The 15,693-nt window shown below is 43.2% G+C and overlaps 2 protein-coding genes across 3 annotated transcripts in view; one reads left to right on the top strand and one right to left on the bottom strand.

The window, feature by feature from the left end:
- Positions 1 to 9,370, top strand: part of cog2 (component of oligomeric golgi complex 2) — a 93,664-nt gene extending 84,294 nt beyond the window's left edge. Inside the window, 4 exon segments of the mRNA XM_085998184.1 lie at positions 1,683 to 1,825; positions 3,236 to 3,375; positions 4,915 to 5,095; positions 8,463 to 9,370. Coding sequence (XP_085854310.1) covers positions 1,683 to 1,825; positions 3,236 to 3,375; positions 4,915 to 5,095; positions 8,463 to 8,564 — 566 coding nt within the window. The 3' untranslated portion in view covers positions 8,565 to 9,370.
- A 5,370-nt stretch (positions 9,371 to 14,740) lies between these two features.
- Positions 14,741 to 15,693, bottom strand: part of agt (angiotensinogen) — a 28,449-nt gene continuing 27,496 nt past the window's right edge. For both annotated transcript variants that reach the window (XM_085996766.1, XM_085996767.1), the window contains exon 5: positions 14,741 to 14,955. In XM_085996766.1, the coding sequence (XP_085852892.1) occupies positions 14,770 to 14,955 (186 nt within the window). In that variant the 3' untranslated portion in view covers positions 14,741 to 14,769. The remainder of the gene's footprint in view (positions 14,956 to 15,693) is intronic.

Genomic DNA, 15,693 nt, shown 5'->3' on the forward strand with positions numbered 1-15,693 from the left:
TGCTCCTATCTTCTATGTTTCTATGTGCTCGCTGACCTACATTGGCTCCCGGTTAAGCAGTGCCTCGATTTCAAAATTCTCAACCTTGTTTTCAAATCCCTCCATGGCCTCGCCCCTTCCTATCTCTGTAACATAGAAACATAAAAGATAGGAGCAGGAGTAGGCCAAAACTGCACACAATACTCAAGGTGCGGTCTCACCAAGGCCCTGTACAACTGTAGCAAGACATCCTTGTTCCTGTACTCGAACCCTCTTGCTACGAAGGCCAACATACCATTTGCCTTCTTAACCGCCTGCCGCACCTGCATGCTTACCTTCAGCGACTGGTGCACAAGAACACCCAGGTCTCTTTGCACTTCCCCTTCTCCCAATCTATTGCCATTCAAATAATAGTCTGCCTTCCTGTTTTTGCCACCAAAGTGGATAACCTCACATTTATCCACATTATAGTGCATTTGCCATGTTTCTGCCCAATCACCTAACCTGTCCAAATCGTACTGGAGTTTCATGACATCCTCCTCGCAGCATACCCTCCCACCCAGCTTTGTGTCGTCTGCAAATTTGGAGATATTACATCCAATTCCCTCGTCCAGATCATTAATATATATTGTGAACAGCTGGGGTCCTAGGACCAATCCTTGTGGTACCCCACTAGTCACTGCCTGCCAATCTCCTTCAGCCCCACAACCCCCCCGAGATACCTGCGCTCCTCTAATTCTGCCCTCTTGGGCATCTCTGATTATAATCGCTGAACCTTTGAAGCTCTGGCATTCCCTGCCTAAGCCTCTCCACCTTGCTACCTCTTTCCTCCTTTAAAACGCACCTCTTAGAGAAAGCTTTTGGCCACCTGTCCTAATTTATTCTTATGTAGATCAGTGTCAATTTTTTTTGTCTTAAAACACTCCTGTGTGTGTGTGAGAGAGATCACACCATACTTCTACGTATAAAAGAAAGAAAGATCTGTATTTATATAGCGCCTCTCATGACCTCAGGATGTCTCAAAACGCTTTGCTGAAAGACTTGGATTTATATATAGCACCTTATTATGTCTCTCAAGCATTTCAAAAGACTTCAATGAAATGACTTATGGGGGCAAATGTGGCAATCATTTTGCGCATAGCCATATCTCACGAACAACACTGAGATGAATGCACAGCTCATTTTTTTTTGATTGAGGAAGGAATGTTGGCTAGGACAGTAGGCGATCTCCCTGCTCCTGTTCAAATAGTGCCATGGGATCTTTAACACACAGCTGAAGCATTGAAACTGGTAGATGGGGCCACGGTTTCATGTCTCACCTGAAAAATGGCACCTGCGACAGTGCAGCGCTCCCTCAGTCCTGCACTGAAGTGTCAGCCTAGATTATGTGCCAATCCTGGGATCACCCTGAATGGGGGAGGCAAATCCTACGTTCCATTTCTCTGCGATTAACAGCTTAAACCTTGTTCCCCCATCCCTTCCACTCTCGCCTCAAATGCCAAGCACAAGGAAACTCATCACTCCCGATGGCTAACTCACAGACTGAAACAGTGTGTCACATCCATTTTCACTACATTGTAAAACCATTGAGTGGAGGAAAGTGAGAATAAAATTAATTATTTTAAAAGAAATCCAAGCTAATCATTTATTCCCTGACTCTGTTGTTAATGTGTAATTTCTATTTACTATTTCTCTCCCAACAGAAGCACTGACGGACTCTCAGACTTCAGTGGTGAGCAGTCTACCTGCATTAAGTGACAGAATTATCGAGGAACTGAGTGAAGCCTGTTTCAGTTATCTTAAAAATGCTTCAGAAGTGCCCAGACTCTATCGGAGGACTAACAAGGCGAGTGCTTAATAGTAAATAAAAACAGAAAATGCTGGAAATACTCAGCAGGTCAGGCAGCATCTGTGGAGAGAGAAACAGAGTTAACGTTTCAGGTCGATGACCCTTCGTCAGAACTGGGTCTGTTCTGTTCTGTTCTGATGAAGTTCCGCCCAGTTCTGATGAAGGGTCATTGACCTGAAACATTAACTCTGTTTCTCTCTCCACAGATGCTGCCTGACCTGAGTATTTCCAGCATTTTCTGTTTTTATTTCAGATTTCTAGCATCTGCAGTATTTTGCTTTTGTATGAGTGCTTAATATTGTTTCAGCTTGTCCTCTTTGTTTCTATTACTGTATGTGGAAAGGTAAACATTAACAAATGAATATTATAACGCAAGGGACAATACAGGCACGATGGGCCGAATGGCCTCCTGTGCTGTATGATTCTTTAGCAGCAAACCATTAACACAAAATATACCAAAATTGTGCTGAATAATCTCATAAGGGCACTTCGGGATGCAGTTAATGAAATCGCTCACAGCTTGGTGGTATTTTTAACAGTATTTGTTGGGGCGGTGCCTGAGGATTGCAAAAGAGGCCAGAGATTAGTTAAAAATTAGTGGGCATCCTGGAGGAAGGAAGGAATAATGGAACACTTAGAGAAATGTAGACTAACAAGAGAGTGACAATACAGTGTTTATGGAGTGAGGTCATTTCGGACACATCATCTTCGAGCAGACAATGGGTGAATTGTAATTGGTTATCAGTAGTTTTTGACACCATGCTGCACAGGAGATTGGTCCACAAGGCTGGAAGTACAGAATAGGAGTAAAGGTGAAATTGGTTCAGTCGGAGAAAGTGAAGAGTAGTGAGACATGGATCTGTATCGGAATGGGGGAAGGTGATCAGGGAACCTATAGTTAGTGTTGAGGACATTACTGTGTACGTTCTACTGTTTAGCTGTCAGCCGTGGCTCAGTGGGTAGCACTCTCGCCTCTGAGTCAGGAGGTTGTGGGTTCAAGTCCCAATCCAGAAACTTGAGCACAAAAATCTAGGCTGACACTCCATTGCAGTATTGAGGAAGTGCTGCACTGTCGGAGATGCTGTCTTTCCGATGAGACATTAAACCGAGGCCCCGCCTGCTTTCTCAGGTGGACGTAACGGATCCCACTGCATCATTTCGAAGAAGTGCAAGGGAGTTCTCCACTGTTTCCTGGCTTATATTTATCCCTCAACCAACATCACTAAAAAGCAGATTATCTGGTTATCACATTGCTAATTGGGGGACCTTGCTGTGTGCACCTTACCTGAACCCACACCTCACATTGCCGTGACCGATGCAGGATAAAATCGCGTCTTGTTCATCGTGGACTTTTAGCGTCTAATAACATCCATCTTAAGATGCTTTATTGTATTTTGTTTTTGTCAGGAGGTCCCTACCAAGGCTTCCTTGTATGTTGAGAATGCTTTGAAACCCCTGCATCACCTTCAAAGTGAATACAGCAGTGTTGTGAAAGAAAACAGGGTACAGGAGTGGTTGTCAGGTGCTCTTAGAATTAGCACTGAAAGGTAAGCATTGCATGATATAAAGCAGTCACTGAGTAATCTCCTACGTAGTCCTCATTACAATTATTCTCCCACATAATCTTCATGGTGTATTTAACCATTCTGATTCTTGCAAGATGCAGTACTGAGGGAGTCCTGCATTGTTGGAAGTGTAGTCCTTTGCATGAGGTGTTCCTGCTCTGGGTATTCGGGTGGATATTAAAGAACCCATGGCACTACTTGAAGAAGAGCAGGGGGCTTTCCTGGTGTTATGATCAAAATTGCTCCCTCAAGCAACCCCACCGGCATTGTCCGGTCATTCATTTCATTGCTGTTTGTGGACACTTATTGTGTGCAAAATGGCTCCACCTTTCTTATATCAACAACAGCCACTGCACTACATAGTAATTCATTGCATGTGAGGTCGTTTGAAATATTTCTCGAGAAATGTGATAAGGTGCTGTGTAAGAGCAGGGGAGTTCTCCCCAGTGTCCTGGACAATATTTATCCCTCAACCAAAATTCCTAAAACAGATTAACTGCTCATTATCACATTGCCTCTATCCTAACTCGCACCAAGTCCCGTCCACCCATCACCCCTGTGCTCGCTGACCTACATTGGCTCCTGGTTTGACAATGCCTCGCTTTTCAAATTCTCATCCTTGTTTTCATGGCCTCGTCACTCCTTATCTCTGTAATCTCCTTCAGCCCTACATCTGAGATCTGTGCACTCCTCTCATTCTGCCCTTTTTGCATCCCTGATTTTCATCACCCCACCATTGGCGGCCGTGCCTTCTGTTGCCGAGGCCTAAGCTCTGGAATTCCTTCCCTAACCCTCTTCACCTTTCCACCTCTCTCCTCCTTTGACGCTTCATAAAACCTACCTCTTTGACCAAGCTTTTGGTCACCTGTTCTAATATCTTCTTATGTGGCTCGGTGTCAAATCTTGTCTGATAACACTCCTGTGAAGCGCCTTGAGACATTTTACTATGTTGCAAGTTGTTGTTATTGCACTAGTGGTAGGTCCAGCCCTAGACTCAACATGTTTCAGACATTAAAAGAGCTTTTTTTTTTGGCTCAGGTAATAGCTAAACTAGTGGAGTGGATCTTCTGTGGCACTTCTCCCAGTGAGTAGGCCGATACACTGGCTTAAAATTGGGTGTAAGAAGTCTTGCTGATGCCCAGTTCTAATCCCACCCCTTCCCCAGTAGAAACAGCCAGTCTTTTCAGCAGTGCTCAATGCATCAAGATCAGATGATTGATCGAAGGAACAGTAAGTGGAAATCATGGGATCCAAGCTCTGCGCAAAGCCCTGTCCAATGTTGGAAACAGACTTATCCATGCTCCTTGACACTGACAAGAGGCTCTTGGCAGGCTTCCCATTGCACCTTGCATTTCCGTGTGCATGCCCATCACCCTTCTTCTGAAGTCTTGGTTCACAAAATAGTGATTGGTTGAAGGGACAATGGTCTCTGATTCCCAAAATTGTGATTGGTCGAAGGGACACGACATCACGCTGGCATAGAGACTTAAATAAACTCAGGCAGCTGCTTCCTCTTTCCAGGTATTACGAAACGGTTTCAGATGTTCTGAGCTCGGTTAAAAAGATGGAGGAGAGTCTCAAGCGACTGAAGCAAGCACGAAAATCTGCAGCTGCAAGCAACGTGGGAACAAATAGCGGCATCAGTGACGATAACAAAATTAGGCTACAACTCGCTTTGGATGTTGAATACTTGTGGGATCAAGTAAGTTGACGATGGTTTATGCAGGTTGAAGGAAAGGAAGCCTGGTGGGCAGTGGTGTTCTATACGGATCGGTGCTGTTCACAATTTGCATTAACAATTTGGATTCGGGATTCGGAAGTACAATTTCAAAATGTGCGGACGACAAAAAATTGGGGTGTAGTTAATAAAGAGGACTGCAACATAATACAAAAAGATATTAAACTTGCAGAGTGGGTGTTTAATTGGCAAATTACTTTCAATATAGATAATTGTGAGGTGATGCATTTTGGCAGGAAGAATAAGGAGGCCACATACTGCTTGGATAAGAGAGTCTGAATGGGATAGAGGAAAAGAAAGAACTTGCATTTCTACAGCACCTTTCACGCCCTCAGGATGTCTCAAAGTGCTTTACAGCCAATCAAGTACTTTTGAAGGGTAGTCACTGTTGTAATGTCGGAAACACGGAAGCCAAATTGCTCGCACAAATAGTGATAAATGGTCAGATTTTTTTTTTTTTAAAGTGATGTTGGTCGAGGGATAAATATTGGGTCCAGGACACCAGGGAGAACTCCACTGCTCCTCTTTGAAATAGTGTCCGTGGAATCTTTTACATTCCACTGAGAGGGAATCCTTTCATCTCATGAGCAAAGGGATCTAAGAGTACAGATACACAAATCACTAAAGGTAGCAACGCAGGTTAATAAGGCCACTTTATAAAAAAAAAAAGCAAACCAAGCACTGGGGTTCATTTCTAGAGGGATAGAATTGAAAAGCAGAAAAGTTATGTTAAACTTGTATCGAACCTTGATTAGACCACACTTGGAGTACTGTGGACAGTTCTGGTCTCCATATTATAAAAAGGATATAGAGGCACCAGACTACACTTCAAAAAGTACTTCATTGCCTGCAAAGCACTTTGGGATGTCCAGTGGTTGTGAAAGGCGCTGTAGAAATGCAAGTCTTATTATTATTATTTATTACTAGAGGAGGTGTAAAAAAGATTCACATGGATGATATCAGAGCTGAGAGGGTATACCTATCAGGAAAGATTGAACAGGCTGAGGATGTTTTCTCTAACTGAGGGGCGACCTGATGAAAAGAAAGACTTGCATTTCTATAGCGCCTTTCACTGCCTCCGGATGTCCCAAAGCGCTTTCACAGCCAATGTAGTATTTTTGAAGTGTAGTCACTGTTGTAATGTAGGTCTTTAAGATACTGAAAGGGTTAGATAGGATAGACGTAAGAAAATGTTTCCACTTGTGGGGGAGTCAAAAACTAGAGGCCATAAATATAAACTAGTCGCTAATGAATTCAGAGAAACTTCTTTACCCGGAGACTGGTGAGAATGTGGAACTTGCTACCACAGGGAATAGTTGAGGTGAATAGTATAGATGCATTTAAGGGGAAGCTAGATAAGCACACGGAGAAAGGAATCAAAGGATTTGTTGATTGGGTGAGATGAAGAGGGGTGGGAGGAGGCTTGTGTGGAGCATGGACCAGTTGGGTCGAATGGCCTGTTTCTGTGCTGTGGACTCGATGTAAGCTAGAAAAGATTGGATTAAAAAGTTGGGGAGGAGACAATGGAGGCACTAACCATAACTAAAAATAAATCTTTGGAAACGGGAATTGTGCCCAAGGATTGGAGAAGGGAATGTTGTTCAAACAAGAAAAGTCAGAAAATCATAGGCCCAGTTAGATCGTGGGGAGGATTTCCTCATTCTATATCTAGTGATAATCCTCACTCTGTATCTAGTGATAATCCTCACTCTGTATCTAGTGATAATCCTCACTCTGTATCTAGTGATAATCCTCACTCTGTATCTAGTGATAATCCTCACTCTGTATCTAGTGATAATCCTCACTCTGTATCTAGTGATAATCCTCACTCTGTATCTAGTGATAATCCTCACTCTGTACCTAGCGATAATCCTCACTCTGTATCTAGTGATAATCCTCACTCTGTATCTAGTGATAATCCTCACTCTGTACCTAGCGATAATCCTCACTCTGTATCTAGTGATAATCCTCACTCTGTATCTAGTGATAATCCTCACTCTGTATCTAGTGATAATCCTCACTCTGTATCTAGTGATAATCCTCACTCTGTATCTAGTGATAATCCTCACTCTGTATCTAGTGATAATCCTCACTCTGTATCTAGTGATAATCCTCACTCTGTATCTAGTGATAATCCTCACTCTGTATCTAGCGATAATCCTCACTCTGTATCTAGCGATAATCCTCACTCTGTATCTAGCGATAATCCTCACACTCTATCTAGCGATAATCCTCACTCTGTATCTAGCGATAATCCTCACTCTGTATCTAGCGATAATCCTCACTCTGTATCTAGCGATAATCCTCACTCTGTATCTAGTGATAATCCTCACTCTGTATCTAGTGATAATCCTCACTCTGTATCTAGCGATAATCCTCACTCTGTATCTAGCGATAATCCTCACTCTGTATCTAGCGATAATCCTCACTCTGTATCTAGCGATAATCCTCACTCTGTATCTACCGATAATCCTCACTCTGTATCTAGTGATAATCCTCACTCTGTATCTAGTGATAATCCTCACTCTGTATCTAGTGATAATCCTCACTCTGTATGTAGTGATAATCCTCACTCTGTATCTAGTGATAATCCTCACTCTGTATCTAGTGATAATCCTCACTCTGTATCTAGTGATAATCCTCACTCTGTATCTAGTGATAATCCTCACTCTGTATCTAGTGATAATCCTCACTCTGTATCTAGTGATAATCCTCACTCTGTATCTAGTGATAATCCTCACTCTGTATCTAGTGATAATCCTCACTCTGTATCTAGTGATAATCCTCACTCTGTATCTAGTGATAATCCTCACTCTGTACCTAGTGATAATCCTCACTCTGTATCTAGTGATAATCCTCACTCTGTACCTAGTGATAATCCTCACTCTGTATCTAGTGATAATCCTCACTCTGTACCTAGTGATAATCCTCACTCTGTATCTAGTGATAATCCTCACTCTGTATCTAGTGATAATCCTCACTCTGTATCTAGTGATAATCCTCACTCTGTATCTAGTGATAATCCTCACTATATAGTGATAATCCTCACTCTGACCCTTTTACCCATTTGCCAACCAGTGGAAACTGTTTTTCACTATTTAACCATTCAAAACCTTTCATAATATTGAAAACCTCTATGATCCCCTCTTAACCTTCTCTGTTCAGTGAAAAAAGTCCCACTTTTTCAAACTTTCTTCATAACTATGACCCCTCATTCCTGGTGTGGCTCTAGTGATAATTTAATGATAACTTGCTGTTGTAAATAAATGGTTTATAGAGGCGAGTGATCGATGGTACTTGCCACAGTGACATTTGTCTGTCTGTTTCCCAGGTCCAGAGGCTGGGCCTGCAGATGTCGGCCTTCACACAGTTTGGAGCTCTGCTGGAGCTAGCTCAAGCAGCAAAAGCTGTGGCTACAGTGGAGCCCGTCTAAGACATTGCTGGAGCCAGGTATCAATGGGCATCTACAGTCACCTCCGTTATACAGCCGGACTCTACTACAGACGTTTCTTCACAGCTACCAGCACAGTAACGCAGTTAACACTTTGGACAGTACCACAATTAACATCATGGGGACTGCACCACAATTAACTCTACCCTATCTTCCTAAATTCCTAGTTGTCATAAAACAACTGTAAAAATGGGGATCACAGCTTGTAAATCTCTGAAGAATATCTGTGGAATATTGGTATGCAATTGTTAGATGATAACCGATTTATACTTATTGTCGATCTTTGAGTGCCGAACTGGACAAGGTGTTGTGAATGCTGGATTTCAATGGCTGCATCGGACAAGTGCAATTTTATTTTCACATTCCTTAGCGGTGGTTGGAATTGAAACTTCAAACAGAAGAGAATTGTTATTGTTTTTGAGGTGGGAGGAATGTAAACTAAAGTGTTATTATAATTCCTGCTGTGTCAGTGATTTACTCACACATTTAAATAAATTCAATAAGGAATTCAGGAGAAACTTCTTTACTGAAAGAGTGGTGAGAATGTGGAACTTGCTACCACAGGGAGTGGTTGAGGCGAATAGCATTGATGCATTTAAGGGGAAGCTAGATAAACACATGAGGGAGAAAGGAATAGAAGGATATGCTGCTAGAGTGAGATGAAGAGAGGTGGGAGGAGGCTCGTGTGGAGCATAAACACCGGCACGGACCAGTTGAGCCAAATGGCCTGTTTTTGTGCTGTAAATTCTATGTAATTCTAAGTAATAAATGCAGATACAACTCCTGAACCTGGTGAATTGGGAATTATTTGAAACTAGACATAGCATGTAAAACGATGCAGACTCCGTCTGACGCCAGTGGAGTTAGACCGAAGCGCTCCCTGTTATTGGCTGGGTGAGTGCACCACCATCGGTGGGACTGGGCCATCCAGTCCAAGGGCTCCAGCTCTGATCCCCGCAGGGCCTGTATGGAGGTATCTGACCCGGCTTGGGCAGCAGCAGAGGCTGCTGGCAACACGGCGATCCTCAGTGTTGTGCTGCTGATGTCTATTCAATGGGTGAGGCTCCTGCTGGGAAGTGCATGTGTAGACATGTGAGAATGGGGTTGACTTTGTATTTGGTGCCCTGCCCATGGTTGAAGAGCTTGCTGTTGCACTATCTAGTCTCGCATGTGAAGAGCAGCCACTTGGGGGAGGGGGTGGGGGAGATACCAGAGGGCTGGTGGGGAATGTGCCTCTGTACCCCAGCATGGGGCACTGCCTTCAGCTGAGGTGGGGAGGAAGTCTGGAGGGGAGTGGGAACAATGAGTTGACTCATGGGTATACAAATACATGTGGAACAATATGCACAAGGGCTGAACTTGTGGGTGGAAGTTATGTTACAGCTGTACAGAGCTCTGGTTAGACACCGTCTGGAGTACTGTGTTCAGTTCTGGGCCCCGCACCTCAGGAAGGATATATTGGCCTTGGAGGGGGTGCAAGCACAGATTCACCAGAATGATACCGGGGCTAAAAGGTTAAATTATGAGACCAGGTTGCATAGACTAGGCTTGTATTCCCTTGAGTATAGAAGATTAAGCGGTAATCTAATTGAGGTGTTTAAGATGATTACAGGATTTGATAGGGTAGAGAGAGAGAAAGTATTTCCTCCAGTGGGGGAGTCCTGAACAAGGGGCATAACCTTAAAATTAAAGCCAGGCCGTTCAGGGGTGATGTCAGGAAGTAATTCTTCACACAAAGGGTAGAGGAAATCTGGAACTCCCCCCCCCCCCCCCCAAAAAGCTGTTGAGGCTGGGGGTCAATTAAAAATTTCAAAACTGAGATTGATCTATTTTTGTTAGTTAGGGGTATTAAGGGTTACGGAAAAGTTGGGTAAATGGAGTTAAGATACAGATCAGCCATGGTCTAATTGAATGACAGTACAGCCTCGAGGGGCTGAATGGCCTCCTTGTTTCTGTGAACTTCCAATTTGTAATTGTTATTGGTTGCAATAGTGAGGCATCTTAAAACCTTTAAAGATCCATTAAAAACCCACTTATTAATTTAATATATAAATGTAGGTCGGGTGACTGCAAATTTCCAAAATATTTCACTGGTAACAATGGCTCACTGTATTCTCGAGATGGACAGGTTGTGTTTTTTTTTAACTTGCATTGTTTTCTTCCCCTAAATGTTACCTTCACCAAGGCCAACGAGTTGGCGCTGAGGAATAGAACAGCTATAGACATGAGTATTTCAACGCCCTGCTGGCCGCCTTTCAGGCAATCCCACGGCAGGTTAGATAGAGTAAAGCTGCCACCTCTAAACAAAGTAAGAACTTGCATTTATATAGCCCCTTTCACAACCTCATGACGTCCCAAAGTGCTTCACAGCCAACTTCTGATGTGTCAATGTTGTAATAAGAACATAAGAAGTAGGAGCAGGAGTAGGCCATACGGCCCCTCGGACCTGCTCCGCCATTCAATAGGATCATGGCTGATCCGAACCTAGACTCACGTCCACTTCCCTGCCCGCTCCCCGTAACCCCTAATTCCCTTATCAGCTAGGAAACTGCCTATCCATTTTAAATTTATTTAATGTCGCAGCTTCCACAGCTCTCTGAGGTAGCAAATTCCATAGATTTACTACCCTCTGAGTGAAGAAGTTTCTTCTCATCTCAGTTTTGAAAGGGCAGCCCCTTATTCTAAGATTATGCCCCCTAGTTCTAATCTCACCCATCAGTGGAAACATCCTCCCCGCATCCACCCGATCAAGCCCCCTCACAATCTTGTATGTTTCGATAAGATCGCCCCTCATTCTTCTGAATTCCAATGAGTAGAGGCCCAACCTACTCAACCTTTCCTCATAAGTCAACCCCCTCATCTCCGGAATCAACCGAGTGTACCTTCTCTGAACTGTCTCGAGAGCAAGTATATCTTTTCTTAAATATGGAAACCAAAACTATACGCAGTATTCCAGGTGTGGCCTCACCAGTACCCTGTATAACTGAAGCAAGACTTCCCTGCTTTTATACTCCATCTCTTTTGCAATAAAAGCCAAGATTCCATTGGCCTTCCTGTTCACCTGCTGTACCTTCTGTGTTTCATGCACCAGGACCCCCAGATCCCTTTGCACTGTAGCACTTTGCAGTTTCTCTCCATTTAGATAATAACTTGCTCTTTGATTTTTTCTGCCAAAGTGCATACCCTCACACTTTCCAACATTATATTCCATCTGCCAAATTTCTGCCCACCCACTTAGCCTGTCTATGTCCTTTTGCAGGTTTTTTATGTCCTCCTCACTCACTGCTTTCCCTCCCATCTTTGTATCGTCGGCAAACTTGGATATGTTGCACTCGGTCCCTTCCTCCAAATCGCTAATATAGATTGTAAAGAGTTGGGATCCCAGCACTGACCCCTGCGGAACACCACTAGTTACTGATTGCCAACCCGAGAATGAACCATTTATCCCAACTCTGTTTTCTGTTAGATAGCCAATCTTCCACCCATTCCAGTATATTACCCCCAATCCTGTGATTTTTTATCTTGTGCGGTAATCTTTTGTGTGGCACCTTGTCAAATGCCTTTTGGAATTCCAAATACACCGCATCCACTGGTTCCCCTTTATCCACCCTGTTTGTTACGTCCTCAAAGAATTCGAGCAAATTTGTCAAACATGACTTCCCCTTAGTAAAACCATGCTGACTCTGTCCGATTAAATTATGCTTATCCAAATGTCCTGTTACTGCTTCCTTAATAATGGACTCCAATATTTTACCAACCACAGATGTTAGGCTAACTGGTCTATAGTTTCCAGCCTTTTGTCTACTTCCCTTTTTAAATAAGGGCGTTACATTAGCAGTTTTCCAATCTGCTGGGACCTTACCTGAATCCAGGGAGTTCTGGAAAATTACCACTAATGCATCCGCAATCCCCACCGCCACTTCTCTCAAGACCCTAGGATGTAAGCCATCAGGTCCAGGGGATTTATCCATCTTTAGTCCCATTATCTTACCGAGTACCACCTCCTTAGTGATTTTAATCGTGTTTAGCTCCTCCCCCCCCCCGTTTGTCCAGTGTTGGGATATTTTTAATGTCCTCTACTGTAAAGACTGATACAAAATATTTGTTCAGCGTTTTTGCCATCTCCATGTTCCCCACCACTAATTTCCCGGTCTCGTCCTCTAAGGGACCAACATTCACTTTAGCCACTCTTTTTCTTTTTATATAACTGTAGAAACTCTTGCTATCTGTTTTTATATTTTTTGCTAGTTTACTTTCATAATCTATATTCCCTTTCTTAATTAATTTTTTAGTTATTCTTTGCTGGCTTTTAAACGCTTCCCAATCTTCTATCCTCCCACTAGATTTGGCTACTTTATATGCCCTTGTTTTCAGTCGGATACTATCCTTTATTACTTTAGTTAGCCACGGATGGCTGTCTTTTCTTTTACGCCCCTTTTTCCTCAGTGGAATATATTTTTCTTGAAAGTTGTGAAATATCTCCTTGAATGTACACCACTGCTCATGTACCGTCTTATACTTTAATCTATTTTCCCAGTCCACGTTAGTCAACTCTGCTCTCATACCTTCATAGTCTCCTTTATTTCAGCTTAGTACGCTGGTTTGAGATCCAACTCTCTCACCCTCCAACTGAATTTGGAATTCAACCATGTTATGGTCACTCATTCCAAGGGGATCCTTTACTAGGACACTTTTTATTAATCCTGTCTCATTACACAGGACCAGATCTAAGATTGCCTGCCCCCTGGTTGGTTCAGTAACATACTGCTCAAGGAACCCATCCCTAATGCACTCTATGAACTCTTCCTCAAGGCTGCCCTGCCCAATTTGATTTGTCCAGTCAATATGAAAGTTAAAATTCCCCATGATTATAGCTGTTCCCTTATTACAAGCCCCAACTATTTCCTGATTTATACTCCGACCAACAGAGTTGCAACTGTTAGGAGGCCTATAGACTATGCCCACGAGTGACTTTTTCCCCTTATTATTCCTTATCTCCACCCAAACTGTTTCACTATCCTGATCCTTTGACCCAATATCGTTTCTCACTATTGCAGTGATTCCATCCTTTATTAACATAGCCACCCCAGCTCCCTTTCCTTCCTGTCTGTCCTTCCTAATTGTCAAATACCCCTGGATGTTTAGTTCCCAGTCATGGTTACCTTGCAGCCATGTTTCTGTAATGGCCACCAGATCATACTCATGTGTAGTTATTTGTACCGTCAACTCGTCTATTTTGTTACGAATGCTACCAATTTCATCTAATATTTCACAGTCCTCCTCCCTGATAGCAATGTCTGCTTCGCCCCTCTCCTTTGTGAAAACAGACGCAAAGTATTCATTAAAAACCCTACCGACGTCTCCCGCCTCCACACACAGATTACCCTCATGATTTCTAATAGACCCTACCCTTTCTTTAGTTATCCTCTTACTCTTAATATATTTAGAAAACATCTTTGGGTTTTCCTTGATTTTACTTGCCAAGAATTTTTCATGCTCTCTCTTTGCTTTCCTAATATCCTTCTTAATCTCACTGGTGTTACAATGGTGGATAGAAGCAAAACAGAGATTCAATCTTCAACACAAACTCTCTGTACCCAGGGCTAGTTTCTCCATCAGAATTGCTGTTTTCGCACTTGAGTTGGGGTTGGGGTCCCTTGAGCCTGCGTTCGATCACCCAGCGAGGCACAGCCAGCCTCCCAGAGTACTGAGCAGATGGTATGAAATGTGTGCCAGCTGGAGGGAGGGTACAATTGCAGCCTGGCCAGTTTAAATGGGCAACTTTCATTATAAATGGGAAGCTTAGTAGTTATAATGGCAAACGTTGCTAAGAAATGCATGTAGACGTAATATTTTTAATATAGTATCGATGTATAAAACTTTGAGGATCCATTCTCATCATCATTATTTTCTAAAATGCCTCTGATGGGACAATTTATTGCCGTTTATTTATCTGATGTGTTTAGTAGCTTTATCTGTTCTGATGCAAAAACATAATCGTGGAAATTACAGGCCACTCAGCCCATCACTCTTGTGCTGCTGCTGCTAGCCTTTCAACAGAAATATTTACTCCATTCCTATTTTCTCCTATCCCTGCCTTTTCCCAGGAACCTTATACTAAAACTACATTTTCCGTTGAATCTTTCCGTGAGCACATCTTAGGTTAAAATATTTTTAATTCTGGTTTTCAGTGAAGTTTCTTTACTCTGCCAAGAAACAGCAGTACATCCAATGTCCCATCATAAACTCCGAAAATGAAAGGCTTGTCTATCCGAATCTCCGTTGTGACAGTTGTGTTACTGAGCGGAACGTCTCCTGCAGGGGTTGGTTCTTCCCCGTCTTCCGTCACTTCAAAAATAATGCTTTGCATGACCTAAAAAAATATAGATATAAAAGCTGGACATTTAATGGAATGTCGCAGAAACAATTCTGAAACAACAACTTGCATTTATATAGCCTTTAATGTAGTAAAACGTCCCAAGGCGCTTCACAGGAGCGTTATCAGACAATATTTAACACAGAACCACATAAGGAGCTATTAGGACAGGTGGCCAAAAGTTTGGTTTAATGAGGTAGGATTTAAGGATCGTCTTAAAGGTGAAGAGAGAGGCAGAGAGCTTTAGGAAGGGAATTCCAGAGCTTAGGGCCTAGACGGCTGAAGGCACGGCTGCCAATGATGGAGCGATTAAAATCAGGGATGAGCAAGAGGCCAGGATTGGAGGAGTGCAGAGATCTCGGGTTGTTGGGCTGGAGGAGGTTAGAGATAGGGAGGGATTTGAACACGAGGATGAGAATTTTAAATTTGTGGCGTTGCCGGACCGGGAGCCAATGTAGGTCAGCGAGCACAGGGGTGATGGGTGAACGGGACTTGGTGCGAATTAGGATACGGGCAGCAGAGTTTTGGATGACCTCAAGCTTACGGAAGGTGGGAGGCCGGGCAGTCAAGTCTGGAGGTAACAAAGGCATGAACAAGGGTTTCAGCAGCAGATAATCTAAGGCAGGGGCAGAGATGGACAGCGATATGGAGGTGGAAGTAGGCGGTCTTGGTAATGGAGAGAATATGGGGTCGGAAGCTCATCTCAGGGTCAGATAGGATGTCCAGGTTGAGAAC

Source organism: Somniosus microcephalus, chromosome 9, assembly GCF_052327205.1.
Source record: "Somniosus microcephalus isolate GS21.2 chromosome 9, FLI_Smic_1.0, whole genome shotgun sequence".
Lineage (NCBI taxonomy): Eukaryota > Metazoa > Chordata > Chondrichthyes > Squaliformes > Somniosidae > Somniosus > Somniosus microcephalus.